Here is a 23,389-nt window from a genome sequence, read left to right on the forward strand (position 1 = left end):
TTGCGCATGCGTCATCGCAACGTTTTGCGCGGCACAAAGGAGCTGGGCGGAAACAAACGAGAAGCGGCGCGGAGGGAATCTCACAGTTCCGGACCCCGGTCGCGGGCGGAGGGATACGTTACCATGGGAACTCCGCGGCTCGCGCTCCGACCCGTGGCTTTCCCCGCCACGTCCTGTCCCCCCACCCTCTCCCTCACCCTTTTTGTGGGTCCTCCTGGTGTTCCTTCCGTTCCCCTGACCTCTTCGCCCCTGCCCCAAGTTTTCCCTAATCTTGGCACCCGCAGCTCTGGTAATACTGGTACAGGTGCATTAGACCCGCTTATGAGAGGCTGTGGACTTGAACCGCGGATGTTGCAGCGGCCGCCGCTTTTCTGTTGCGGGACCTGGCTTGATCGGCTACTCCGCTGTGTGGGGCTGTGCAGAGGTAATCGGGAGCGTGACCAGGACGCAACCCCGCGAGCCCGCCGTTCTCAGAAGTGGTCTTTCCATTCTAGGCCTCAAAAAGGGGTGGCACCCCGGGACTCTGAGTGATACCCCACACTCCAGCCCCTTCTGAACCGGTCGCCGGTTTATTACCAACAGGGTTATCCTGAGTTCTTGGAATCTGAGGGACAAAGGGAGAGAGGTGTGGGTTGTTTTTTTCCTGGCTATGTTCAACTCGTCATAAAACTGAATGTTTTTGGGTTCTATCCCCAAGACTCCAACCTGCCCTGAAGGCATTCGGAGCCAGCTCCCCCAAAACAAACAAACAAACAACAACAGCAACAACAAAACCTGAACACCCTGTAGATCCTTCCCTAAAATACAAAAAAAAAAAAAGCAGTCTGGCCAGTGGCAGTTCTGAAATTGTTTGCATCGGAAGCACAAGTATAGAGCTGGGGAGATGGCTCAGCAGGATAAAAGCTTGCCTGGCAAGAGCTAGGGCCTGAGTTCAGTCCCCGGTTTCTGGGGAAAAAAAATTACCCAAAAGAAGCTCAAGTATTTTTGTTTTTCCCATCTAGTGCTTTCTGCTTTTTTGTATTACAGTAACATCACACCGGCTGCGGTTCAGATCTGAGGGCCGGGATCTTCAGCGCACCATAGAATGTCTACCCTTACTGCAGATAGCACCCTTGCTGCTCAGCCACTCAACAGATAGAATCTTCTCTACATTACAGCTACAGTGGCCAGGCCTGGTGGTGCACGCTGCCATCCCAGCACTTGGGAGGCTGAGGCAGGAGAATTGTGAGTCCGAGGCCAGCCTGAATGACACAGGGAGACCCTGTCTCAAAATACTTTTTTTAAGTATTGCTTACAATCCAGTTTTTGGTTTTTTGTTTGTTTGTTTGTTTTTGGTGGTAGTGGGGATTGAACTCAGGACCCAGAGCTTGCCAGGCAAGCACTTATTCTACTGAGCTATCTCCCTGGCCCCTACAATCTAGTTTTGATTGTATGCAATATTGACCAGACACCGACTCTACCAATACAGCTTAAAGTACTTTTTTCACCTACAACAAAGCAGACATCATATCGTAAATACCGGGAATATACAAGAGGTGAAAAATTTACACAAAAAACGAAGTCCATAGGTATTTGTTTCATGTTTAAAAAATTTTATGTTAAAGAAAAAAAAAAAAACAAATAACAACAAAGACAAAAACAAAGCAACATAAAGCAATAAAAATAGTACCGAATTTCAAAACAAGAATAGGAAATTAACATTGGTTATTTGTATTAGCTTTTTACTTACTGTAGCCTGGATTGGTGTGTGGGATAGATGTGGGATGCAGAATACGGGGGAGGGAGTGTAATTGGTGAATAAATATGGATTTTCTTCAGGTTATTAATGCTATAAATATATATCTGCCTCAAAATATCTAGCCAGAAAAGTGGAATTTCTATAGAGTATGTTGTATTCCTCTTAACCCTTAACGGGTTTTTGGTATTTTGGGGGTTTTTTTTGGTGGAACTGGGGATTGAACTCAGGCCCTTGTGCTTGCCAGGCAAGTGCTTATTCTACTGAGCCAACTCCCCAGCCCTTAACAGATTTTGTTTTGTTTTTCGCAACAGGGTCTTTCTGTGTAGTCCAGGCCGGCCTCAAACTGCCATTGATCTTCCTGTCTCTTCTAGAGTGCTGGGGTTACAGGTGGGGACCGCCATACACAGGCATCATTCTCCTATATTAAGATGTTAGGGATTTATGAAAATTGCTGGTAGACCAGCATAGATAACTTACTGAAAGTTACCATTTTTTGGCAAGGTGCGGTGGTGGCATATACCCATAAGCCCAACACTTGGGAGGCTGAGGCAGGAGGATTGCTGTGAGTTTGAGGCCAGCCTGGGATACATAGTGAGTGTAGGAGTTTAAGCTGGGCGTGGTGGCTCCCACCTATAATCCCAACATTTGGAAGGCTGAGGCTGGAGGATCATTGTGAGTTCAAGACTAGCCTGGGCTACAAAGAGCTCAAGGCCAGCCTGAACTATATAGCAGAGACCCTGTCTCAAAAAGACAAAAAAGGGGCTGGTGAGATGGCTCAGTGGTCTAAAGCACCTACTTAGAACAAGCTTAGCAAAGCACAGGGACCAGGTTCAATCCCCCAGCACCACATGCCAGCCAGCCCCGCCCCCTGGTGGGCTGAGCTGGCCACACACACACACACACACACACACATAAATAAATAAAATCTTTTTAAAAAGACAAAAAAAAAATGTAAGAGCAGATTGAATTACAGAGGGCAACCTTGTCTCAAAACAATTTTTAAAAATCTTTTTTTTTAAAAAACAAAACAAAACACATAGCTCCTAATAAGCCTCAAATTTTTTGGATTCTGAATACAAAGTCTAGTGTAGTAAAGAGAATTTATAAGCAAATAATAGTAGAGAAACTGTTTTCAAAGAGGCGGTCACAGAGGGCATAGCTCCGTATGAACTTGACTATCCGGGATGCACAGTGGTACTATAAAATAAACAGAAAGGAGTTAGCTTGACTGGTGTACAGGCCTGTCTTGGAGACAAGCATTTGATACGCTGTGTATTTATTTTTTCTTTTTTAAAAATTTTGTTTGATACAGGCTCTCGCTACGCAGTTTAGACTCACAGTGATCCTCCTGCCTCAGCCTCCCCAGTGCTGGGATTATAGGTGTGTGCCACTGTGCCGGTTGTGGGGCCTGCACAACATGCGTGTACCAGAGATTGAACTCGGTACCTTGCGCTTGCCAGGCAGGTGCTTATGCTACAGAGCTATCTCTCCAGCCCCCTAACTCTGTATTATCCTTTTTAGGGCAGGCCTCATTCTTGGCTGGGCTTTGCTGACTCATGGAAAATACTAGTACCGTACTCTAGTTCCATGTGTTACTGCTCTGGATGGGCCTTCTCAAGGACACACACGATTGTCCGCTAAATGTCAATCCCAATCAGGGAAATAGTACTCTGCAGAGTGCTTTTATTCCTGCTGCTTCTCTTTAAAATGGGCTTTGTCGGTTTAACTAGTCTACCTCTAAAAGGTGGTGAGATCGTTCCCAAATTCAGTTTGAATGAGACAGCTGTCGAGTTCTGCAAACACTCTGAAATTTCCTAACATGAAATGTGGAGTAATTTTGAACATGTTGTGGTTGTTAAATCTTGGCAGTGCTATTAGTTTATAAAAGGAGGGGGATTAACAGTTTTTATTTTAATTTTTAAGATTTATCTGCATTTCCTAGCTTCAGTATTTTGGGAGAAGCATTATAGAAGTTCACTTTTTTTTTTTTTTTTTGCAACCAGCTCAGCCCACCTGGGGGCAGGGCTGGCGAGGGAGCACGTGTTGCAGGGGATTGGACCACCATCCCTGCACTTGCCTGAGCTTGCTTAAGCAGTGGCTTTAGACCACTGAGCTAGCTCACTGGCCCTAGAAGCTCTACTTTTTCATGTAATTGCCTCTACCATTTTAGTTCTTTTTTAAATTACAGTTACCATTTTAGGTTAGAGATGAAAATCTTAAAATAAGAAAAGTAATTCTTTTGCATAAGTATCTTTTCATTACAGAGAAATTATGATCCATTTTGTAATATGCACTTTTATATGTATACATTTATGTGACATGTATGTATGTATGTACTGTAGGTCCATCCAAGCAACCATATTCAGCTACAGCTTGCTTTTTTCTTTTTTTTTTTTTTTTCAGGGCCGGGGATTGAACTCAGGCCCTTGCTTTCTTTTTTAGCGTGATCCTGGGACCCATTCAGCACACAGTTAGAGGCCTGTTCATAAACCTTTCATACTGTATAAAAAGCTAACTTCCATCAGCCAGGTATTAGATTACAATCAAGGCTGAAGAAGGAGCGAGAGAACAACAAACAATAAAGAACTCTTTGGGCCAGTGAGATAGCTTACGGGACAAAGCACCTGCTTTGACAAGCTCAGGGGACCAGGGTTCGATCCTCAGTCCCGCATGCCATGCTGGCCCCACCCCTGGGGCACAGTGAGCCAGTGACTATGTCCTGGCATGGTGGTGCACCCCTGCGGAGGCTGAAAACAGGAGGATCACTACCAGTTCAGTCTGCATAATGAGACCCTGTACGAAATACACAATTTTTTTTTTTTTAATTGGTAAGCTGAGGACTTAGTTTTCTGGTTTGTTTTATTTTTTTATTTTTATTTATTTATGTGTGTGTGTGTGTGTGTGTGTGTGTGGCCAGCTCAGCCCACCAGTGGGCGGGCTGGCTGGCATGTGGTGCCGGGGGATTGAACCGCGGGCCCTGGGCTTTGCTAAGTTTGTTCTAAGTAGGTGCTTTAGACCACTGAGCCATCTCACCAGCCCCCACAATTTTTTTTTTTAAAAGAAGTCTGTGATCTTTGACCACCTGTTAGAGTGAAGCTGGGGGCATGTGGGGCATGCCTATAATCCCAGCAACAGGAGGCTGAGGCAGGAGGATTATCATGAGCTCAAGGCCAGCCTGAACTACCTAGAGAAAACCTGTCTCAAAAAAACCAACAAAAGAAAGAAAATAGAGAGTGAAACTAGGAAGAGGAAAATGATGATGTAGGAGTGCCCCACTGATAAAAATGTTTACATGCATGGCATGGGACTGTAAGTCAATCTAGGGAATCGTGAGATTTTTCTGAGGACTGTTTTGATTATGTTAAAAAGTACTGGCCTGGTGAGATGGCTCAGTGGTCTAAAGCACCTACTTAGAACAAGCTTAGCAAAGTGCAGGGACCCCTGTTCAATCCCCCAGCACCACATGCCAGCCAGCCCTGCCCCCTGGTGGGCTGAGCTGGACACACACACACACACACACACACACACACACACACTAAATAAACTTAAAAAAAATTAAAAATTACTTTCTCTTAATGAATTGATGGATTTGTTCTAATGGTTTTTTTGTAAATAGGATATCATGTCCGTGTCTTATACAGCAATTAACCTCTAGGAAGTATGTATGCAATGTGTTAATTTTTGAAACTGTCCTACCAATTTGATTTATAACTGTCTCATTGTTATTTGTTTCTCAATAAAATTATGGAAAAAATTAAAAAAAAAAATAAAAAAAAAGTATCAAACTAAGCCAGGTGTGCTGGGCGTGGTATAATCCCAATAGTAAAGGCTGAAAAAAGAGGATCATTGCAAATTTGAGGCCAGCCTGAACTATATGCTGACAGTCTGTCTCAAAACATAATAATAATAATAATAATAATAATAATAGATGAGAATTTCATGCATAGACTTTTTTTTTTTCTGTGTCTTTTTGAGACATGATCTTGCTATGCAATTCAGGCTGGCCTTGAGCTTATTTTGTAGCCCAGACTAGTCTCAAAGTCACAACCATCCTCCTGTTTTAGCCTCCCACATGCTGGGATTACAGGCAAGTGTTGGGATTACAGGCATGCGCCACCATGCCGGGCTTGCACAGACTTTTTTTTTTTTTAATCTTTTTGAGACAGGGTTTCATTATGCAGTTCAGGCTGACCTTAAACTTATCCCATGCTCATCTGGAACTCACAGGGATCCTCCTGCCTCAGCTTCTGGAGTACTGGGATTACAGGTGTGTGCCCCATGCCTGGCAACATGCATAGACTTGCTTGAGGTGCTGGCAACATGAAGATTTCAAAGTGGATCCCTTAGATGCCTGATTTATTAACCAGCTCTAGGCTGTGACTATCCCTAGGAAGACTTTTGTACACACACGAAGTTCAGTGAGGCAGCGCATGCTCAGTGTACCCCAGGCTGTGGGTTTGACCCAACAGCAGAGAAAACAAAGAGAAATTTTTTTTTTTTTTTTTTTTTAGGGAAGGATCTACAGGGTGTTCGGGGTCTCACTACTAGATTGGACTCCTAGTGATTATCCTATTTACAGCCTCCCAAGAGCTGGGATTACAGGCGCGCACCACCACACCCAGTCTCAATTGCCCTGTCTGTGCTCCAGGGGAGGGGCCAGCACAACAGGCCAGGGGATCAAAGCCCTGGCCCCTGCGCCTCCTTGCAGGTGCATTAATCCGCTGAGCTCTTTGGCCAGCCCTCAGAAAGAGAAATGTTAAAACCATTGTCTTCCCTTTGATTCTCCACCCACTGTCCATTGCACAGGATTGAACCCAAGGCCTTCAAACTAAGGCACAGCCCCAGCCCTTTTTATTTTGAGGCAGAATCTCACTAAATCGCTTCAACTTGTGATCCTCCTGCCTCAAGCTCCAGAGTAGTAGGGATTAAAGGTATGGGCCATTACACCTGGCTCTTGGGGTTTGGTTTTGTTTTGTTTTGTTGGTGGTACCAGGGATTGAACCTCAGTCCCTGTGCTTGCCTAAGCTTGCTTAAGCAGGCACTTTAGACCACTGAGCTATCTTGCTAACCCTGGCTCACGTATTTTTATTTTAAAAGTTTGATCCCTGCCCCACCAATATTTTTGTTCTTTTCAATCTGATCTATTTAGTTTCCCAAATCCAAGCACCTAGAATCTTAAGTAGTGAACAAAGCACAGGGTTATTCTATTAAAAACAAATAGGCAAAATCTGAAAAAAATCACCGCAGAAAATAAAGTATCTACCCTCACTAGTAAGGAAAAGCAAGGCTCTCTGTCCCCACTTGCAGTGGTGGGCTCTCTCCTTACAAAGTGTGATTCTTTTTCTTTTTTTTTTTTTTTTTTTTATGCAGGGTCTCAATGTGGAGTTTAGGCTGGCCTTGAGCTCACTATGTGGCTCAGGCTGTTCTCAAACTCAAAGTAATCCTCCCACCTCAGCCTCCTGAGTGCTGGGATTACAGGTGTGTGCCATCATACCCAGCCCCCTACCATAAGAGTCTAGTTTACATGTGTTTTGCTTATATACTGATAAATTTTCTATTATGATTTGCATTGCTTATAATAAGAACATTCAGGGGCTGGTGAGATGGCTCAGTGGTCTAAAGCACCTAGTTAGAACAAGCTTAGCAAAGCATCAGGGACCGCGGTTCAATCCCCCAGCACCACATGCCAGCCAGCCCCGCCCCCTGGTGGGCTGAGCTGGCCACACACACCTCTCTCTCTCTCTCTCTCTCTCTCTCTCTCTCTCTCTCTCTCTAATAAATAAAAAAAAAATTTAAAAAAAATAAAAAAAAAATAAGAACATTCACAGAGAGCAAATTGGTCAAGCAATGGCCGTGACTCACCCTCATGTCAGACACTGACAAAAGGATGTACAAAGGGCGGTACAGCGCTACAGGATAAATCCTGAGAGTATTTGGCTGACCTTATCAGATACAAAAGTTACATTTCTTGTTATGTAGGTCTTGCTCTATCTTGGTCTTAACCATCCTGCAGAAAAGTATAAAAATGAGGTATATAAAGTAAATCCATATTAATACGATGAGCTGTAAAAGGCTCAAGTCTACAACTTCTGAGGATAACCCACTAATATTATAGACTGCTAGGCAGTGTTAGATTGTTTAGTTGAATTCAAACACCTACAGTATTTAGATGCTAATAGAATATTCACCTCTGACAGGACAAAAAAAAAAGGATACAAAGGAAAGATCATTTTGTATTTATATATATACAAAATAGGATAAATTTACAGTTACTTTCGCTTAATTCAATGAGAAGAAAGAGGTGTACTAACAGTGTTTGGATAGAACATCCTGTCTGCCTCTTGTACTATGAATAACCACTAAGAAGATAACAATGTACAGTGTATTGATTATCAAAACTATCCTATTACTCAGCTGTAAAACTGTCTCATTCATATTTATTTCTCCACAAAAATAAATAAATAAATAAAAATAAAAGAAAAAAAAATACTGCCTCCAGGGGCCAGGGAGATGGCTCAGTGGAATAAGCGCTTCCCTGGCAAGTGCAAGGGCCTGAGTTCAATCCCTGGTTCCATAAATATATATATATATATATATATATATATATATATGAACAATTAAATGTAATCTTGTTTTGAGAAAGTCCATACATGTTTGTCTGAGACAAGGGCTTGTTACATACTCTAGGCTGGCTCCGAATTCACTTCGTAGTCCAGGCTACGCTTGCGTTGATAGCAATCCTTCTGCCTCAGCTTCCTGAGTGCTGGGATATGGGTGTGTGCCACCGTGCCAGGTCCTTATTTTGAAAAGGGAAGTAGTAATGGAAGAATTAAGTGACATAGTCAGAACAGTGAAGGGAGACTCCAGCATAAATAATACTCCCAAACTCTTATTTTTTTCTATGTATTTAGTAGAGGGTCTGTAGGGTCTCATTACACTGATCTGACTTGTAATCCTCCTCTGTTTTCAGCCACCCAAGTGGTGGGATTACAGATGGGTGCCACCACACCCATTCTCATTTGCTGGCTCAGTGCAGCCTGGGGGCGGGCTAGCTCTCCACGCTGGGGGACCAAGCCCCCAGCCCCTGCGTCTGCCTAAGCAGGCACTTTAATCTGCTGAGCTACCTGGCCGGCACTAATACTCCCAAACTCTTAACTTTCATTGGCCCTTGAAAGTGAGGTTACATGGAAGGAGCTTTCATTTTTAACTCTATAGCCTTCTATTATTAATTTTTAATTTTAATTATTAATTTAATTATGAAGCTTCTGGTTCATGCCTTTTAAACAAATATATTACTTTTGTAATAATTTTTAAACATTGTAGCATGCCATTTCCTCACAGCTGTGTATGCCTTTTACACAGCTTAGTATTTCCTCATACCTCTTCTCACTCCTCGCCTATTTATTCATTGCATGAGAGTCCTTTCCCAGTACAGGGTGAGATCACAGGGCCTTTGATTTGTACCCTTCGCATCCCCACTGCTTGGGAGGGTAGCTGGTCTGCATTAGGTTCTCGGTAAGATTTGTTAATGAACTTTACTAAAAGCTATTTCAGGTCTTCACATGGTTGTTGCGCAGTTCACTTTTGTGAATGGATTGTTTTCGCAAGATTGGACGGCTTCCTGTCCAACTTCTGAGCCTCTGATTCTGCCAGTTCAGAGACTCAGGTGGGGAGAGCTAGCACCTTGGGTAGGCTGAGCAAGCGCTCGCTCAGTAGGACGGCTGAGAAGACACTCCCAGCCCGCTGCCTCCCTGCAGGGGATTTGTTTTGGCTTTTTATCAATTCCCTGGGCTGGTGGGCAGGCTGGCTTGCTTGCCCTTCCTTCCTTCCTTCCTTCCTTCCTTCCTTCCTTCCTTCCTTCCTTCCTTTCTTTCTTTCTTTCTTTCTTTCTTTCTTTCTTTCTCGACAGAATCTCTGTGTAGTTCAGGCTGACCTTGACTTCATTGTGCATCCCGGGCCAGCCTCGGACACGCAGTGATGGTTCCGCCTCCCCAGTACTGGAATTGCAAGTGTGTGCTACCATACCCAGATATCCTTTTGAGAATTGTAGTGAAATACCTGTTTTATGTTCCAAAATTTGCCTATGAACCTGCCAGTATACTGACATTTTCCAGTGGGTCGTTGTTGGTATGTTAAAAATAACGCCGACAACACCTCACTTTGTCCTGGAGTTGTTCTGTCTGGTTGCCTACCATCGGGAGTTGTTTGTGCCATTTTATGCACATAGTTCCCTGCACTCCCCGCTGTCACAAGGTAGCCGAGTTTTTCAGGTCGATAATTTCTCAAGGATCTCTCAGTTCTTTTGTTGCTGGAACAAAATACGTGACGCCCAACATGGAGGAAGGAAAAGTTTATTTAGCTCAGTTTGTGGAGGTTTCAGTCCATTCTCAGCTGGCTCCATGGTATGGCGGCACAAGGCAGAGGGCAACAGTTCATGGTGACAGAAGACAGCAAAACAGCAAGAGCAAAGCTGGGCATGGTGGCGCACACCTGTAATCCCAGCACTCGGGATGCTGAGGCAGGAGGAGCAATGTAAGTTTGAGACCAGCCTGGGCTCCAAAGTGAGCTCAAGGCCAGCCTGAACTGCATAGCGAGGCCGTGTTTCAAAGAGACAAAAAACAAGAACAAAATAAAACAGCAAGAGCAAAAAGGCCTGAGCAGCGGCAGAGAGCAAAGCCTCTCTCCTTTCCTTAGACTGCCCAGGGCGGTGCAGCACTCGCCCCATAATCCAGCACTGGATTGCGAAGTAATCACAAACCCTAGAAGCCACTGTGTGACTGCCCGAGGCTTTGGGGGAACACCTAGACACAAACCATAGCAAAGTTATACAGTGTTTCTCATACAGATAATTTTAATTACGGGTTAGAATTCTTGGGCGATTTTCCAAAGTGTAGAGAACCACATTTTCTTGGATCGTGCGTATTGCCCACATTCTGGCACACTAGAAGGAACCTTCATTTTCTATCACATCACAGCCCAGGGAGGCCGTCGCTGTAGTCAAGTGTTCAGAATGAGGTGCTAATGTGGTCCGGGTGTTGTTTGCTGTACAAGTCTCCAATAAAAAGAAGATTTAAATATTTATCTTTACGTGGAGGGCAGGATAAGTCACTTTACGCTGTCTTCACTCTGCCTAATCTAGAACCCTAGTGAAGATGTGTGTACTCCACTTTACCTTCTCTTCGAAAGCTTATAACTTGTACTTAATACAGTAAATGTGAGGCCAGGGATATAGCTTAGAGGCACGGTGCCTGCCTGGCAAGCGCAAGGTCCCGAGTTCAATTCCTGGCACCAAAACAAAGTACACGTAAGCTGGTGTGCTTAAAAACTAGGATCAAAACATAATAAATGTATGGATCTCACCCTCAATCTGAAGCCTAGGAGAATGTAAACACACATACACACTAAATAAATAGAAATTTGGGTTCTTCTTTTCAGATTTGATAGTAATTCTCGCACTTCTTTAATTTCCATCGTTCGCTGTTAGCTCTTGTCCAGAGCTTTGCTCCGTTCCTCTCCAGCCGCTCCCCGCTTTTCTGTTCCCCGCCCTGGTGCCGCGCAGTTCCCACGCCTACTTCTGGTAGTGTATTTGTCAGTGCATGGTGGCTCTAGGTTGCTGGCTTTTGGTTCCTTTGTGTGTAAGAGGAAGTCGGCCTGTGTGGGCCTGGCCCATCTGTCGTCTGCTTGGTGGTCTTGGGGCACATCCACCTCCATGTTTGTCAGCGAGTTTGCGCCCTCCGCCGCCACCGTCAGCGGGAAGACGATCTGGGAAAATCTTACAGGTTTCCTAGAATTTGGTGGCTCCTGGTTTTATCTCAAAGCCCAGCTATCCTTCTAGTCTTTCAAAAGTTAACTTTTTTTAGGGCTGGGAAGATAGCTCAGTGGCATAAGTGCCTGCCTGGCAAACACAAGGTCCTAAGTTTGATGCCTGGTACTTAAATAAAAGTGATAAAAACTTTATTTTTTAAAAAAGGCCAGGGATATAGCTCAGCAGTATAAGCACCTGCCTGGCAAGCTCAAGCTCTGCACTGTGATCCCCAGTACCACACACGCAATAAATAAATTAACTATTTTGGTGAGGGCCTCCTCCTCTACTGTTATATAGATCTTAGATGTCCCAAAAATGTAGTGTTTAGTGTTTGTATCGTGAATATGCTGATGCTGTGATGACGAGGACTGGGAAATGGGACCTTGCTATGCTGTCACCTGCAGACGCGTGATCCTCCTGCTGAGGCATCTGGAGTAGATGGGATCACAGGCATGTGGTGCTGCACCCGGCTGAATAAAAAATGTGGTTTGTTGTTGTTGTTGTTTTTGAGACAGGGCTCTGCTATGTAGCCAGGGCTGCCCTTGAGCCCGAGGTGATCCTCCTGCCTCAGCCTCCCAAGTGCTGTGATTATACCTATAATCGTAATCAACAGCATGCCTGGCAACTTGATTTTTTTTCTTTATAGCAGCATGTGTATAGCCTGCATATGTGGCTGTTGTGTAATTTATTTAATTTTTTGTTTATTTATTTGTGTGTGTGTGTGTATGTGTGGCCAGCTCAGCCCACCAGGGGACGGGGCTGGCTGCCATGTGGTGTGGGGGATTGAACCGCGGTCCCTGTACTTTGCTAAGCTTGCTCTAAGTAGGCGCTTTAGACCACTGAGCCATCTCGCCAGCCCCTGTTGTATAATTTAGAATTAATAAAATTTCATTTTTCAAAAATAACCTTCAACTTTTCATGAATTCACATCTATTTGTTGCTGGTGTTTTGTTTGTTTTGATTTGAATCTTTGTTACTGTTTTTGCTGGTTGCTTTTTTCGATTTTGAGACAAGGTCTTACTATGTAATCCAGGCCGGCCTTGAATTTGTTTATTTATTTTTTCATTTATGTATTTGGTACAGGGTCTTACTACATAGCTTGGATTCGTAGTGATCCTCCTGTTTTCAGCCTCCCCAGTGCTGGGATTACAGGCATGTGCCACCACGCCCAGACTCCATTCATGGCACGTCGCACTGGGGATTGAACCCTAGTCCCTGCACTTGCCAAAGTAGGCACTTAGTCCACTGAGCTATCTGCTGGTCCCAGCCTTGCGTTTACTATGTGACCCCAAGCTCACAAGCAGTGGGGTTCCAGTGACGCACAGCCACGTCTGGCTGACTTTTTTTTTTTTTTTTTTTAAAGAGTGCTTTGTTGCATAAACCAGGCTGGCCTCAAGGTCCTAGTGATCCTTCTTTTTTTTTTTTTTTGTTTTTGTTTTTGTTTTTGTTTTGGCGGAACCAGGGATTGAACTCAGGCCCTTGCGCTTGCCAGGGAAGTGCTTATTCCACTGAGCCATCCCCGGCCCCACTAGTGATCCTTCTGTCTCAACCTCTGGAGTTCTAGAATTACAGGTATATACCACTGTGGCCAACTTCAGATGAAATACTTCTGCCTAGTGTATAGTTTTGATGTATTACTGAATGCTGTAGCCAGCATGACCTTTTCTATGGAAAAATAGTCTCCAGCCATTTGTGTTTTGAAGTATTTGCAAAAGATAGAGACAGGCTGGTGTAGAAAGTACCTTCTCACAATGAATGTTCCAGGAAGGTTTTGTTAAAATACTTTCCCTTGCTACTGACCACTTGTAAAAAGCCTGGCATCTGACTCAAAGTGATCCTCCTGCCTCAGCCTGCCAGAATGCTGGGATTATAGGTGTGTGCCACCATACCCCGTATAGCTTTTTTTTTTTAAATTCCGTAATTTATTGATGTTTTGATTAATTAATTTATTTTTAAGCTCTTGGGTCCAGCAAGATAGCTCGGTGGACTAAGCACCTGCTTTAGCCAGCTCAGGGACCAGAGTTCCATCACAGGTACCCCATGCCACACAGGACCTGCTCCCAGCCGCACTGAGCTAATGAAGATTACTCCTGTAATCCCAGCACTGGGGAGGCTGAAATAGGAGGATCACTGTGAGTCCAAGCTGTGTAGTGAGACCCTGAACCAAATATATTTTTTAAAATGAAATATTTTTAAGCTTTTCTTTGAGACAGGATCTTGCTAGATAGGTCAGGCTGTCCTTAGACTCACTGCATAACCCAGACTTGCCTTGAATTGGTGGCAACCCTCTTCCCTCAGCCTCTTGAGTGCTAGGACTATCCAGCTTCATAATCTTCTCATAAATGTTCATTTAATTTAGTGTCTAAGCCAGTCATTCTACGCATGAATGAAGCCAGATACAAAAGACACCTTCAGAAGACATTTACAAAAATATACATTCAGACCAGGTGTGGTGGCACACACCTGTAATCCCAGTACGTACTTGAGAGGCTGAGGCAGGAGGCTCGCCATCAGTTCAAGACCAGCCTGAGATACATACTCCCTTTTCTCTAAAAATAAGACCTAGTCAGAAAACAACCAGCCTTGAACTTGAGATCAGAAATGGCAGCCCCCGTCAGCCTGTCGTTGGCCTTCTGTCACTGCTCTCCTGCTCGGTGGCTAGTCTACACCCCTGTCTAGGGTCCCTAGTCCCCTGAACTGATTGCATTCTTCAAGCATAGAGCACCAGCTGAAATCTTCCTTGTTCACGAATTTATTCTTTGTGTCTCCCAAGTATCCCTCCCTTCGGGTCATCAGTTCCATAGAAGCAGTTTGTTGTTTTATTCAGCATGTCGAAGGAGCTCAACAAAATAAGTATTGCACACAAAACAGAAAGGAAGGCTCTTCTGTGTTGAGGGAGAGGTTTTCCTTGCCTTGTGCAAGTTTATTTCTTTCTTCACCTGTGCATACCCCACCCCTGTCTTTTTGAGACAGGGTCTCACTGCAGATCAGGGTGGGCTTCAACTCCCTTTGTAGCGCAGGCTGGTGTTGAACTCGCAACAATCCTCCTGCCCAGCCTCCCGAGTGCTGGGATAGTAGGCGTGCACCACCACAGCTGACTTCCTTTTTTATCCTGTCTTTAGTATTTACTGAAGTGCTGGGGACTGAACTCAGGGCCTCAGGCTTGGTGGGCAAGTGCTGTACCACTGTGCCACCCCGTCGCCGCATCTTTCATGTTCCGTCTTTCCTTTCTACACCTTCAGCCTCTCCCTCTTAGCCTCGCTGCTACTCCTGATTTCGCTGGCTCAGTATGAGCCCCTTTCCCCTCCCTTCTCACTAGACTGCAATTTCCAAATGAAGAAACTTTGGCAGCGCGGACAGAGGCAGGAGGCACTGCAGACACAGAGCATGTTAGAAGTCAAAGGAGAGCAACTAGAGTTTTGCCTGTGTTACTGAAAGCTTGGGGACTCCATACAAGCAGCCCGCATGCCAAACCTCAGCTGAAACAGTTCTCTCTAAACCCCTTCTGAGTGCCAGGCATGAACGTGTGTGCAGGCTACGGGCACAGAGCAACAAAATTATGTAGTGCATATATCGGATGCTGTGCTGGCTGCACTATATGGGTTTGTTCCCCTGATGTCCCAAGCTGTTGTCTGGCAGAGGTTCTGTTCTCTGTTCCAGACAAGGAAACAAGGCACACAGTAAGGTCAAGAAAGTGGTGGCGTTAGCGTCGCAGTCCTGGCTGTTCTTGCTAAGGCCAGTGCTTAGTGACAAGCCCTGCTGGAGTACACCCCGGCTCATAGGACAGGAAGTCTCGCTCAGAGCAGTGAGCCAACAGATGTTGCTCACGGTGGGACAGTAGGGGAGAAGAAAGGGACCCCAGCCCAAGGGATAGATGGAACCAGCCTCCAGATCGGGCACAGGAGGAAGACGAGGGCATGTTCTTGGGGGCCAATAACGAACTATCTTTTTCCTCCCCCAAGTTCAGAGTGGATGGGATGTATGCAAGGGTCAGGTGGAAGGGGACCAAAGTACGACCTTTAAGCTGTGGTTTTTTTTTTTTTTTTTTTTTGGTGGAACCAGGGATTGAACTCAGACCTTTGCACTTGCCAGGAAGCGCTTATTATGTCCCTAGCCCCTTAAGCTGCTTTTATTAGTTCCTGTTTACAGTACATAATGAATACATTTTTTGGGAAGTGGGTGCATGGACGTCCACACCTTAACCCTTTTTACTTCCCTTTCCTCTCCCTCCCTCCCTCCTTCCCTCCAACTCTAGATCCTCTTCCCTTCCACAAAAGGTTTATCTCCCTCTTTCCTCTTTATCTTTTATTTTTTTTTTTTTGTCCTTTTGTTTTTTTTTTTTTTTTTTGCAGAACCAGTGATTGAACTCAGATCCTTGCGCTTGCCAGGGTGCCAGGGAAGCATTTACTGAGCCATCTCCCCGGCCCCTTTATCTTTTATTTTGCTCTTTATACTTTAGGTTTCTCATATAGGAAAAATTAGGTGATATTTAAGCTTCTGTGTCTGATTTATTTCATTAAGCATTACGGTCCCAACTGGTATCCGTTTCCTTACAAATGACTCAAAGATATCCTGCTTCGTGTCTGAGTAGTATTCTATGGTGTATGGATAAACCACATTTTTTTTTATTCATTTATCTGTTGATGGGCATACAGGCCAGTTCCAACTCAGATTTACCCATTATGAGTTATGCTGCTGTAAACATAGGAATGGACATATTACTGTAATATGAAAAATAACCTAGAAGAGGAATGGCTTAGTTGAATGGAATTTCTAACTTTAGGTTTTTTGAGGAATCTCTTTACTGATTTTCATATGGCTATACTAGCTTACAGTCCTACCAACAATGTAGAAATGTCTTTCCTCCCTACAGCCTTGCCCGCATTTTTAAAAAATTTATTTAGTAGAGTCTACAGGGTCTCACTACCCAGATCGGACTCATAGTGATCCTCCTGTTTTCAGCCTTGTTGTTTCTTGAGTTGGTGATGTTAAACCTTTCTTTCTAGGGTTAGGGAATCTCAGTTTTGTTTTAATTTGCACTTCTCACATGGCCAAGTATGTTGAATGCTTCTTCATGTATTTTTCAGTCACTTATTCTTCCAAGAAGGGTCTGTTCATTACAATTGCCCATTTTTTGATTGGGTCTTTTATTTTGCGTGGTCTTTATATATCCTAGATACTAATCCTCTGTCCAAGGAGTAGCTGGTAAAATTTATTTTCTATTCTGTAGACTATCTCTTTACTATATTGGCGGTTCTTTTGCTGTGCAGAGGCTTTTTAATTTGTGTAGTTCCATTCGTTGATTCTTTCTGCTATTTCCTCTCCAACTCGTGTTCTTTTGCATGTGGGTAGCCAATTTTTGCAGCACTGTTTTGAAAAGGCCCCCTTTTCTGAGGCATATGCTTTTGGTCCCTTCATTAAAGATCAGATGTCAAAATGGGCCTGGAGTTCTTTCTGCATCCTTTCATAAGAACTTTTTGTGGTTGGAACATGGCTCAGGGGTAGAGATCGTGCCTCATCTGCACAAAGCCCTGGGTTTGACACCCTGCACCACCAAAAAAAAAAAACAACAACAACAACAAAAAAAAAACTGTTTGAGTAAGCTTATAGTAGCCATGGCAACATTTTTCCAGCCAAGTAAACTGAGTAATGTTTTACTCAATTAACAAGATTTATTCAGCAGGTTCCAGCTGCAGCTATAGTCAAAAAACAAACTCTTCTGGGTTTTGATGTTAAAATTCAGAAAGGCTAGGGCTGGCGAGATAGCCCAGCAGACTGAGCACCTGCTTAGGCAAGCGCAAGGACTGGGGTTTGATCCCTGGCACCACACACCATGCCAGCCCTGCCCCTACGCGCTCTGAGCTGGCCACCACGAAAGGGCTTGTGGCGCACACCTGTAGTCCCAGTGCTGAGGAGGCTAAAAACAGGAGGATCATTGTGAATCCAAGCTGCATAGTGAGACCCTGTACCAAATATAGTAAAAAAAGTATATATATTTTGGATAGGCTAACTAAAAAAAAAATCCAGAAGGTGCAACAGATTCTTCTGCTGACTCTTGGCTGGAAGTTAGCCCACCTGTCAGAAGTTCATCAAGCAGAAATTTCCCATATGGGAGTTTTAAGAATAGGGAACAAATACTGCCTCTTCCAACATCTCTGAATGTTTATACTATTGACTATATAAATATTAATCCTTGAAGTAGGGAAGGAGTAGAATCCAATCCCCAAAATATATTTTTTATTTATTTTATATTTTATTTTATTCTTTATTTATGTATCTTGTACAGGGTCTCACTACACAGCTCGGACTCACAGTGATCCTCCTATCTGAGCCTCCCCAGCACTGAGATTACAGGTGTATGCCACCAAGCCCAGACTGTGTGGCCTCCTAAATGTGCCAGGGGTGGGGCCAGTGCGGCCTGCAGAACCAGGGACCAAAAACATATTTTTTAAACGCGTTGTTTGGGTCTAGCAATTATGTGGCAGAAAGATGAGTTCAGACTTGCTTTCAAGAAACTCTTAAAGGGCTGGTGAGATGGCTCAGTGGTCTAAAGCACCTACTTAGAACAAGCTAAACAAAGCACAGGGACCGCGGTTCAATCCCCCAGCACCACATGCCAGCCAGCCCCGCCCCCTGGTGGGCTGAGCTGGCCACACACACACACACACACACACACACACACAGATAAATAAAAAAAAAAATTAAAAAAAAAAAAAAGAAACTCTTAGAGCAGATGGGGCTGTGTGTAGCTCAGTGACAGCGCTGAGAGGCCCCAGTTCAATTCCCAGTACTAAAAACAAACACAGAAACTACAAACAAAACAAAAAAATTAGGAAAAATCCTAGATGCCACCTACTAAACATTTATTCATGCCAACTTTGATCTTGAGAGGGTGCTAGAATTGAGCTATAATGCTGAATAAAAAACACAAATCATGCCTTGGAGCTCCGAAGTTAGAGGTAAAGGCAGATGTATGAATAATTATAAGGTGGCAAAAGAAACACTAACAAAAATATACACAGAATGTCTCATTACTCACAAGAGTAATTATACTGATAGACTTTGGTAAGATTTCAAAAGTGTGAACTGTCTTGAAGAGCAAATAGCAATTCTATGAAATATAATTTGAAAGCGTTTTGGTTCGGCCAAAGTGCTTATTTTTTCTTGTGTTCTGGGTATGGCGCGCTAGGCAAAACCATGCAATGTCCCCCGCCGTAGCTACCACTGATGCCTCAAGATTAATTTCCCTCCTAAAGAACACACAACTTTTCCAACTTGGAACTGAGTCAGCTAACTGTTATGAACTCTTCTTGTCAAGAGCAATGATGAAAGGCCAGCGAGATAGTTCAGCAGACTAAGCAATGATGGTATTTGTTAAAACCCAGAGTGAACTGAACCCTAAGGCATAAAAATGAGCATGTATCTCAAACAATATCACTCCGCATCATTTCCCCCTCAAATATAACATATTCTCCTTTTTCTTTTTCTTCTGTAAAAAAAATACCCATCCTCTGCTTTTCTCTTTTTTTCTCCATTGATTATCTTCCATACTGTGGCTTTCTATTTTACTTATCAAAACATACAGGTTTTTATTGTTTTGTTTTGTTTTGTTTTGTTTTGTATTTGAAACAGGCTCTTGTTGTGTAGCTTAGGCCAGCTTTGAACTTACTGTGTAGCCCATACTGGCCTTAAGCTTGAAGTGATCCTCCTGCCTCAGTCTCTTGAGTGCTGGAACTACAGGTGCACTATCATACCCAGTCTCAAAATATACAATTTAAGCACAATCTAAATTTTATTTATCTATTTATTGTTTTGTTGAGACAGGGTCTTGCTATGAAGTTCAGTCTAGCCTTGAACTCACTATGTAGTCAAGGCTGGCCTTGAACGGAAACTAAGTGATCCTCCTGTCTCAGCCTCCCAAGTGCTAGGATTATAGGTGTGTACCACCACACTCAGCTGAATTTATTTTTTTTTAACTTCTAGGAAATCTTCCTACTTTATACCTCTGTCCATATCTAAAATCCTATGCAACTGACAATAATATTTAATTTCAGTAAGACATATATATGAAGTACAGTGATGATCCTAAAAAATAGCAAACTAAGAATAACATACTAAGTATAGTATGGGAGAGATTTGTCAGTTTAGACAATTCACCCATTCCTTTCTTTCTTTCTTTCTTTCTTTTTTTTTTGTGGAACTGGGGATTGAACTCAGGCCCTTGCGCTTGCCAGGAAAGCGCTTATTCCACTGAGCCATCTCCCCGGCCCCCTGTTCCTTTCTTTCAACTACAGAACTATGTAAATACATTAGCCTGTCCCCTGAGATCTTTGTCCCCAAAGACCTTCTTAGGATTTTTTTTTTTTTTGTTCCTCGAACGCCTTCAGGGCACTTTTGGCCAGCGGGAGAGTTGTGAGGTTCGAACTCCAGCAACCTGAGGCTGACAGCTTTGTATAAGCAGCCACTTAAAGGCCTGAGCTAGGGCCAGGCCCCCAGACCTTCTTATAGAGATTTTATAGCTATTGCAGTACCATTCTACAATAAAATATAAAAGAGGGCTGGGGAGATAGCTCAGTAGAATAAGTGCTTGCCTGGCAAGCAAGCGTAGGGTCCTGAGTTCAATCCCCGGTACCATAAAAAAAAAAAAAAGAAAGAAATATAAGAAATCATCTTATGAAATTGATGTATTGAAGGAAAAGTTTCAGATGAACTCTTCTTTACAAAGGATTTGCTTTGGAATGTTTTAGCAGAGCATGTTTTCTTTATATATATTCCAAATTCTAAGGCTGGCCAGATAGCTCAGTGGACTGAAGCACCTGCTCAGGCAGACCCAGGGGCCAGTGGTTTGATCTCCGGCATGCCATACCAGTCCCCCCTCCACCCCCCTGGGGCCTGCTGAGACAGTGACTGAGACCAGGTGTGGTGGTGCGCGCCTGTAATCCCAGCACTGGGGAGGCTGAAAACAAAGAGGATCACCACGAGTCCAGTCTGTGTAGTGAGACCCTGTAGACCCTATACTAAATAACATTAAAAATATATATACATATATACTATATACTATATATATATATATATATATATATATATATATATTCCAAGTTCTTAGAACTTTTCTGGAATGCATCTTTTGGTTCCATAAATATATATATATATATATATATATATATATATTCCAAGTTCTTAGAACTTTTCTGGAATGCATCTTTTGGTTAAATAAAATTCTCTTGTCCCCCTTGTCCAACAGATGCAAATATCCGAATGCTGCATCCCTCCACTAGTCATTCGTTTACCTCCGTTTTGAAGCAACACTTCAGACTGAGCTGTGTGTGAAAGAAGAGACCCTGCTGGGGACAGCAGAGCTACCCTTCCTGCAGCCGCGGCACTCTGCTTCAGATAGCCACATTGCCAAGCAGGGGAGCAGATATGCCTCTTGCTCTAAGAAAAAGAGAAAAGGAGCAAGAAGACAAATTGTCATTTACTCTCAATGAAAGGGAAACTGGCAATGAGGGCAAGTTAAGAAAATCGCCCCCTAAAAGGGAAAATGTGCAGGATGACAAGTTTGAAGATGCCTATGAAAGTATTCCTGTGGCAGCCACAATGAATCTGGAGTCTTCCTTGGAAGAATGTACAACTGGATTGTATTTATTTCTAAATAATAGGTTCGCAGAGGCAATAGACCTCATCCACCCGTGGTCTAGAAACAGTATATACCATGCCCTCATCTACAGCATGCTTATGGTTGTCAAGGCCGTCCTGACTTTCGACCCACAAGATATACAGATTGGAATGGACACTGCAAAGGAAGCTTTGAAAACCTGTAACAACTTCCGGAAAAAGCCAAGGATAATGTCTTTGTCTCACATAGTGAGCAGACAGGGGATGAGTGCTGTCACAGAAGAGGAACTGCACGCTGAGGTCTGCTATGCCGAGTGTTTGCTCTTGAAAGCCGTCATAACGTTTATACAGGACGACAGTTTGGTTGGTTTTCTTAAAAGCGGGGTAAATATTGGGTTAAGCTACCAGATATACAAAGATTGCCAACAGGTGCTACCATATATGTCTAACATTCGAAGCAAAGCCCACAGACACCTGGTGGGAGGGATCAAATTTGGCCTTGGAGTTTTCAACCTGATGTTATCCCTTGTCCCACCAAGGACACTTAAGCTTCTCAATATTGTTGGATATTCTGGTGACAGAGAGGTGGGCTTGGCTCTGCTTCGTGAAAGCACATCTGAGCCCCATATAAACAATATCTTAAGTGCTTTGACTCTACTCTTTTATCATAATTACATTTACGTAGCTTTTGGTGTTGAGAGTGTTTCCAATTCTGCTACCGAGCATCTCCTCTTCACCTACCTCAGAAAGTTCCCAAAATGTGTTATACTTAATTTTTTTCACGCGCGCCTCAGTATGTTGAGAGGACATTTTGAAAGGGCGCTGCTGCAATTACAGCACTGCATCTTTATTCAGAATGAATGGAGGCAGATCCATCACCTCTGTTACTGGGAGCTCATGTGGTGCCACATCTTTCTGCAGAACTGGAGGCAGGCCTACCACTGCGCCCACCTCCTGTACCTGCACAGCAGGTGGTCCAAGGCCACCTACGCGTACAGCGAAGCTGTAATACTGGCTTTGATGCCTTCTGAGTTTGTGAAATCAGTAAAGGAAGATGTTAACTCTCTCTTCTTAAGCGTGGATAGCCTAAGAATCAAAATTTTAGGCACATCGGTGCCAATAGAACTGTTCATTGCTGAGAAAGGTCAGCGCTACGCTACCACTGCAGGCTGGTTTACAGCGCAGCCCCTGCTGGAATTCATTTACGCCTGGAGTGGATTCCGAATCATGAGCAAAAGGCTAGAGCTTATTTCAAAATGGCTATCAATCATTGAGAAAGGGCAAGACCTTCTGAAAGAAAACCCAAATGAGGAGTACGGCACAGACGACTTAAGTTCGTTAAACTTGATGAAGGGCCTGTGCCTGAAGCACTTGGGCAAGTATTTGAAGGCCGAGCACTACTTCAACCGCGTTATTCAGAAGGAGAAACTGTTAAAGTACGACCACTACTTGGTCCCGTACACCTACTATGAACTGGGAATTCTGTACTACCTGAGAGGAGATCGTGCCAGGGCAGCGCAGAACCTAGAGAACATTAAGAACTACAAGGACTACCCCATGGAGGCCCGACTGCAGTTCCGGGCTTACATAGCCCTGGAGCAGATAGCCAAAGAAAAGTGATATAAATGCAAAGTGTACTCGCGTTTAGTACGAGTGAAATGACTTCAATCAGCAAGGTGATGAGCAGGTAGAAACATCATTCCTTTGTGGATAAAAGAATCCACGAGGTGGCTGCTAAGAATCTGATCAGCATGAAGTAGAAAGGAACTGGCCATTTTCTTCCCCTCTTTCCTTTTCCTTGCCTATAAAACACATGACTTAGACTGGTAAATGGAGTGATGTGTTTTTTTAAAAAGAAAAGGCAAATCATGTACGTTATAACATGTTCTCTCTTGTGAAGAAGGGGTGAGTTTAGTATGTTTTACAAAACCTAAAAAAGAGAAAAGAAAACCTTGGGCATAGTGGTGCAAGCCTGTAATCCCAGCACTTTGGAGGCTGAGGCAGGAGGGTCACTGGTAGTTTGAAGCCAGCCTGGAATTCAAGGCTCGCCTGAACTATACATCTAGGCCCTGTTTTAAGAACAAATAAATAGAACTGGAGAGCTAGCTCAGCAGCCTGAGCATATGCTGGGCAAGCGCAAGCACAGGAATTCAATCCCCAGTACCGCATGCCATGCTAGCCCCAGAACCCTGGGCATGCCGTGCCCGCTTTGTAATCCCAGCACTGGGGAG

The 23,389-nt window shown here is 43.8% G+C and overlaps 1 protein-coding gene across 2 annotated transcripts; it reads left to right on the forward strand.

Annotated features, from left to right (window-relative positions):
• The first annotated feature begins 61 nt into the window (after positions 1-61).
• LOC101583337 (tetratricopeptide repeat protein 39B) lies at positions 62-22,963 on the forward strand. Of its 2 annotated transcripts, none has more exons than XM_004627724.2 (2): positions 62-424; positions 20,788-22,963. In XM_004627724.2, exon 2 carries the CDS (start codon positions 20,967-20,969, stop codon positions 22,776-22,778), a length of 1,812 nt encoding a protein of 603 aa, XP_004627781.1. In that variant the 5' UTR covers positions 62-424; positions 20,788-20,966; the 3' UTR covers positions 22,779-22,963. The 2 variants fall into 2 exon arrangements, with proteins under 2 accessions (XP_004627781.1, XP_023567010.1); XM_023711242.1 differs by lacking the exon at positions 62-424 and adding an exon at positions 9,236-9,253.
• The last annotated feature ends 426 nt before the right edge of the window (positions 22,964-23,389 follow it).

Source organism: Octodon degus, unplaced genomic scaffold, assembly GCF_000260255.1.
Source record: "Octodon degus isolate 3935 unplaced genomic scaffold, OctDeg1.0 scaffold00020, whole genome shotgun sequence".
NCBI classification, from domain to species: domain Eukaryota; kingdom Metazoa; phylum Chordata; class Mammalia; order Rodentia; family Octodontidae; genus Octodon; species Octodon degus.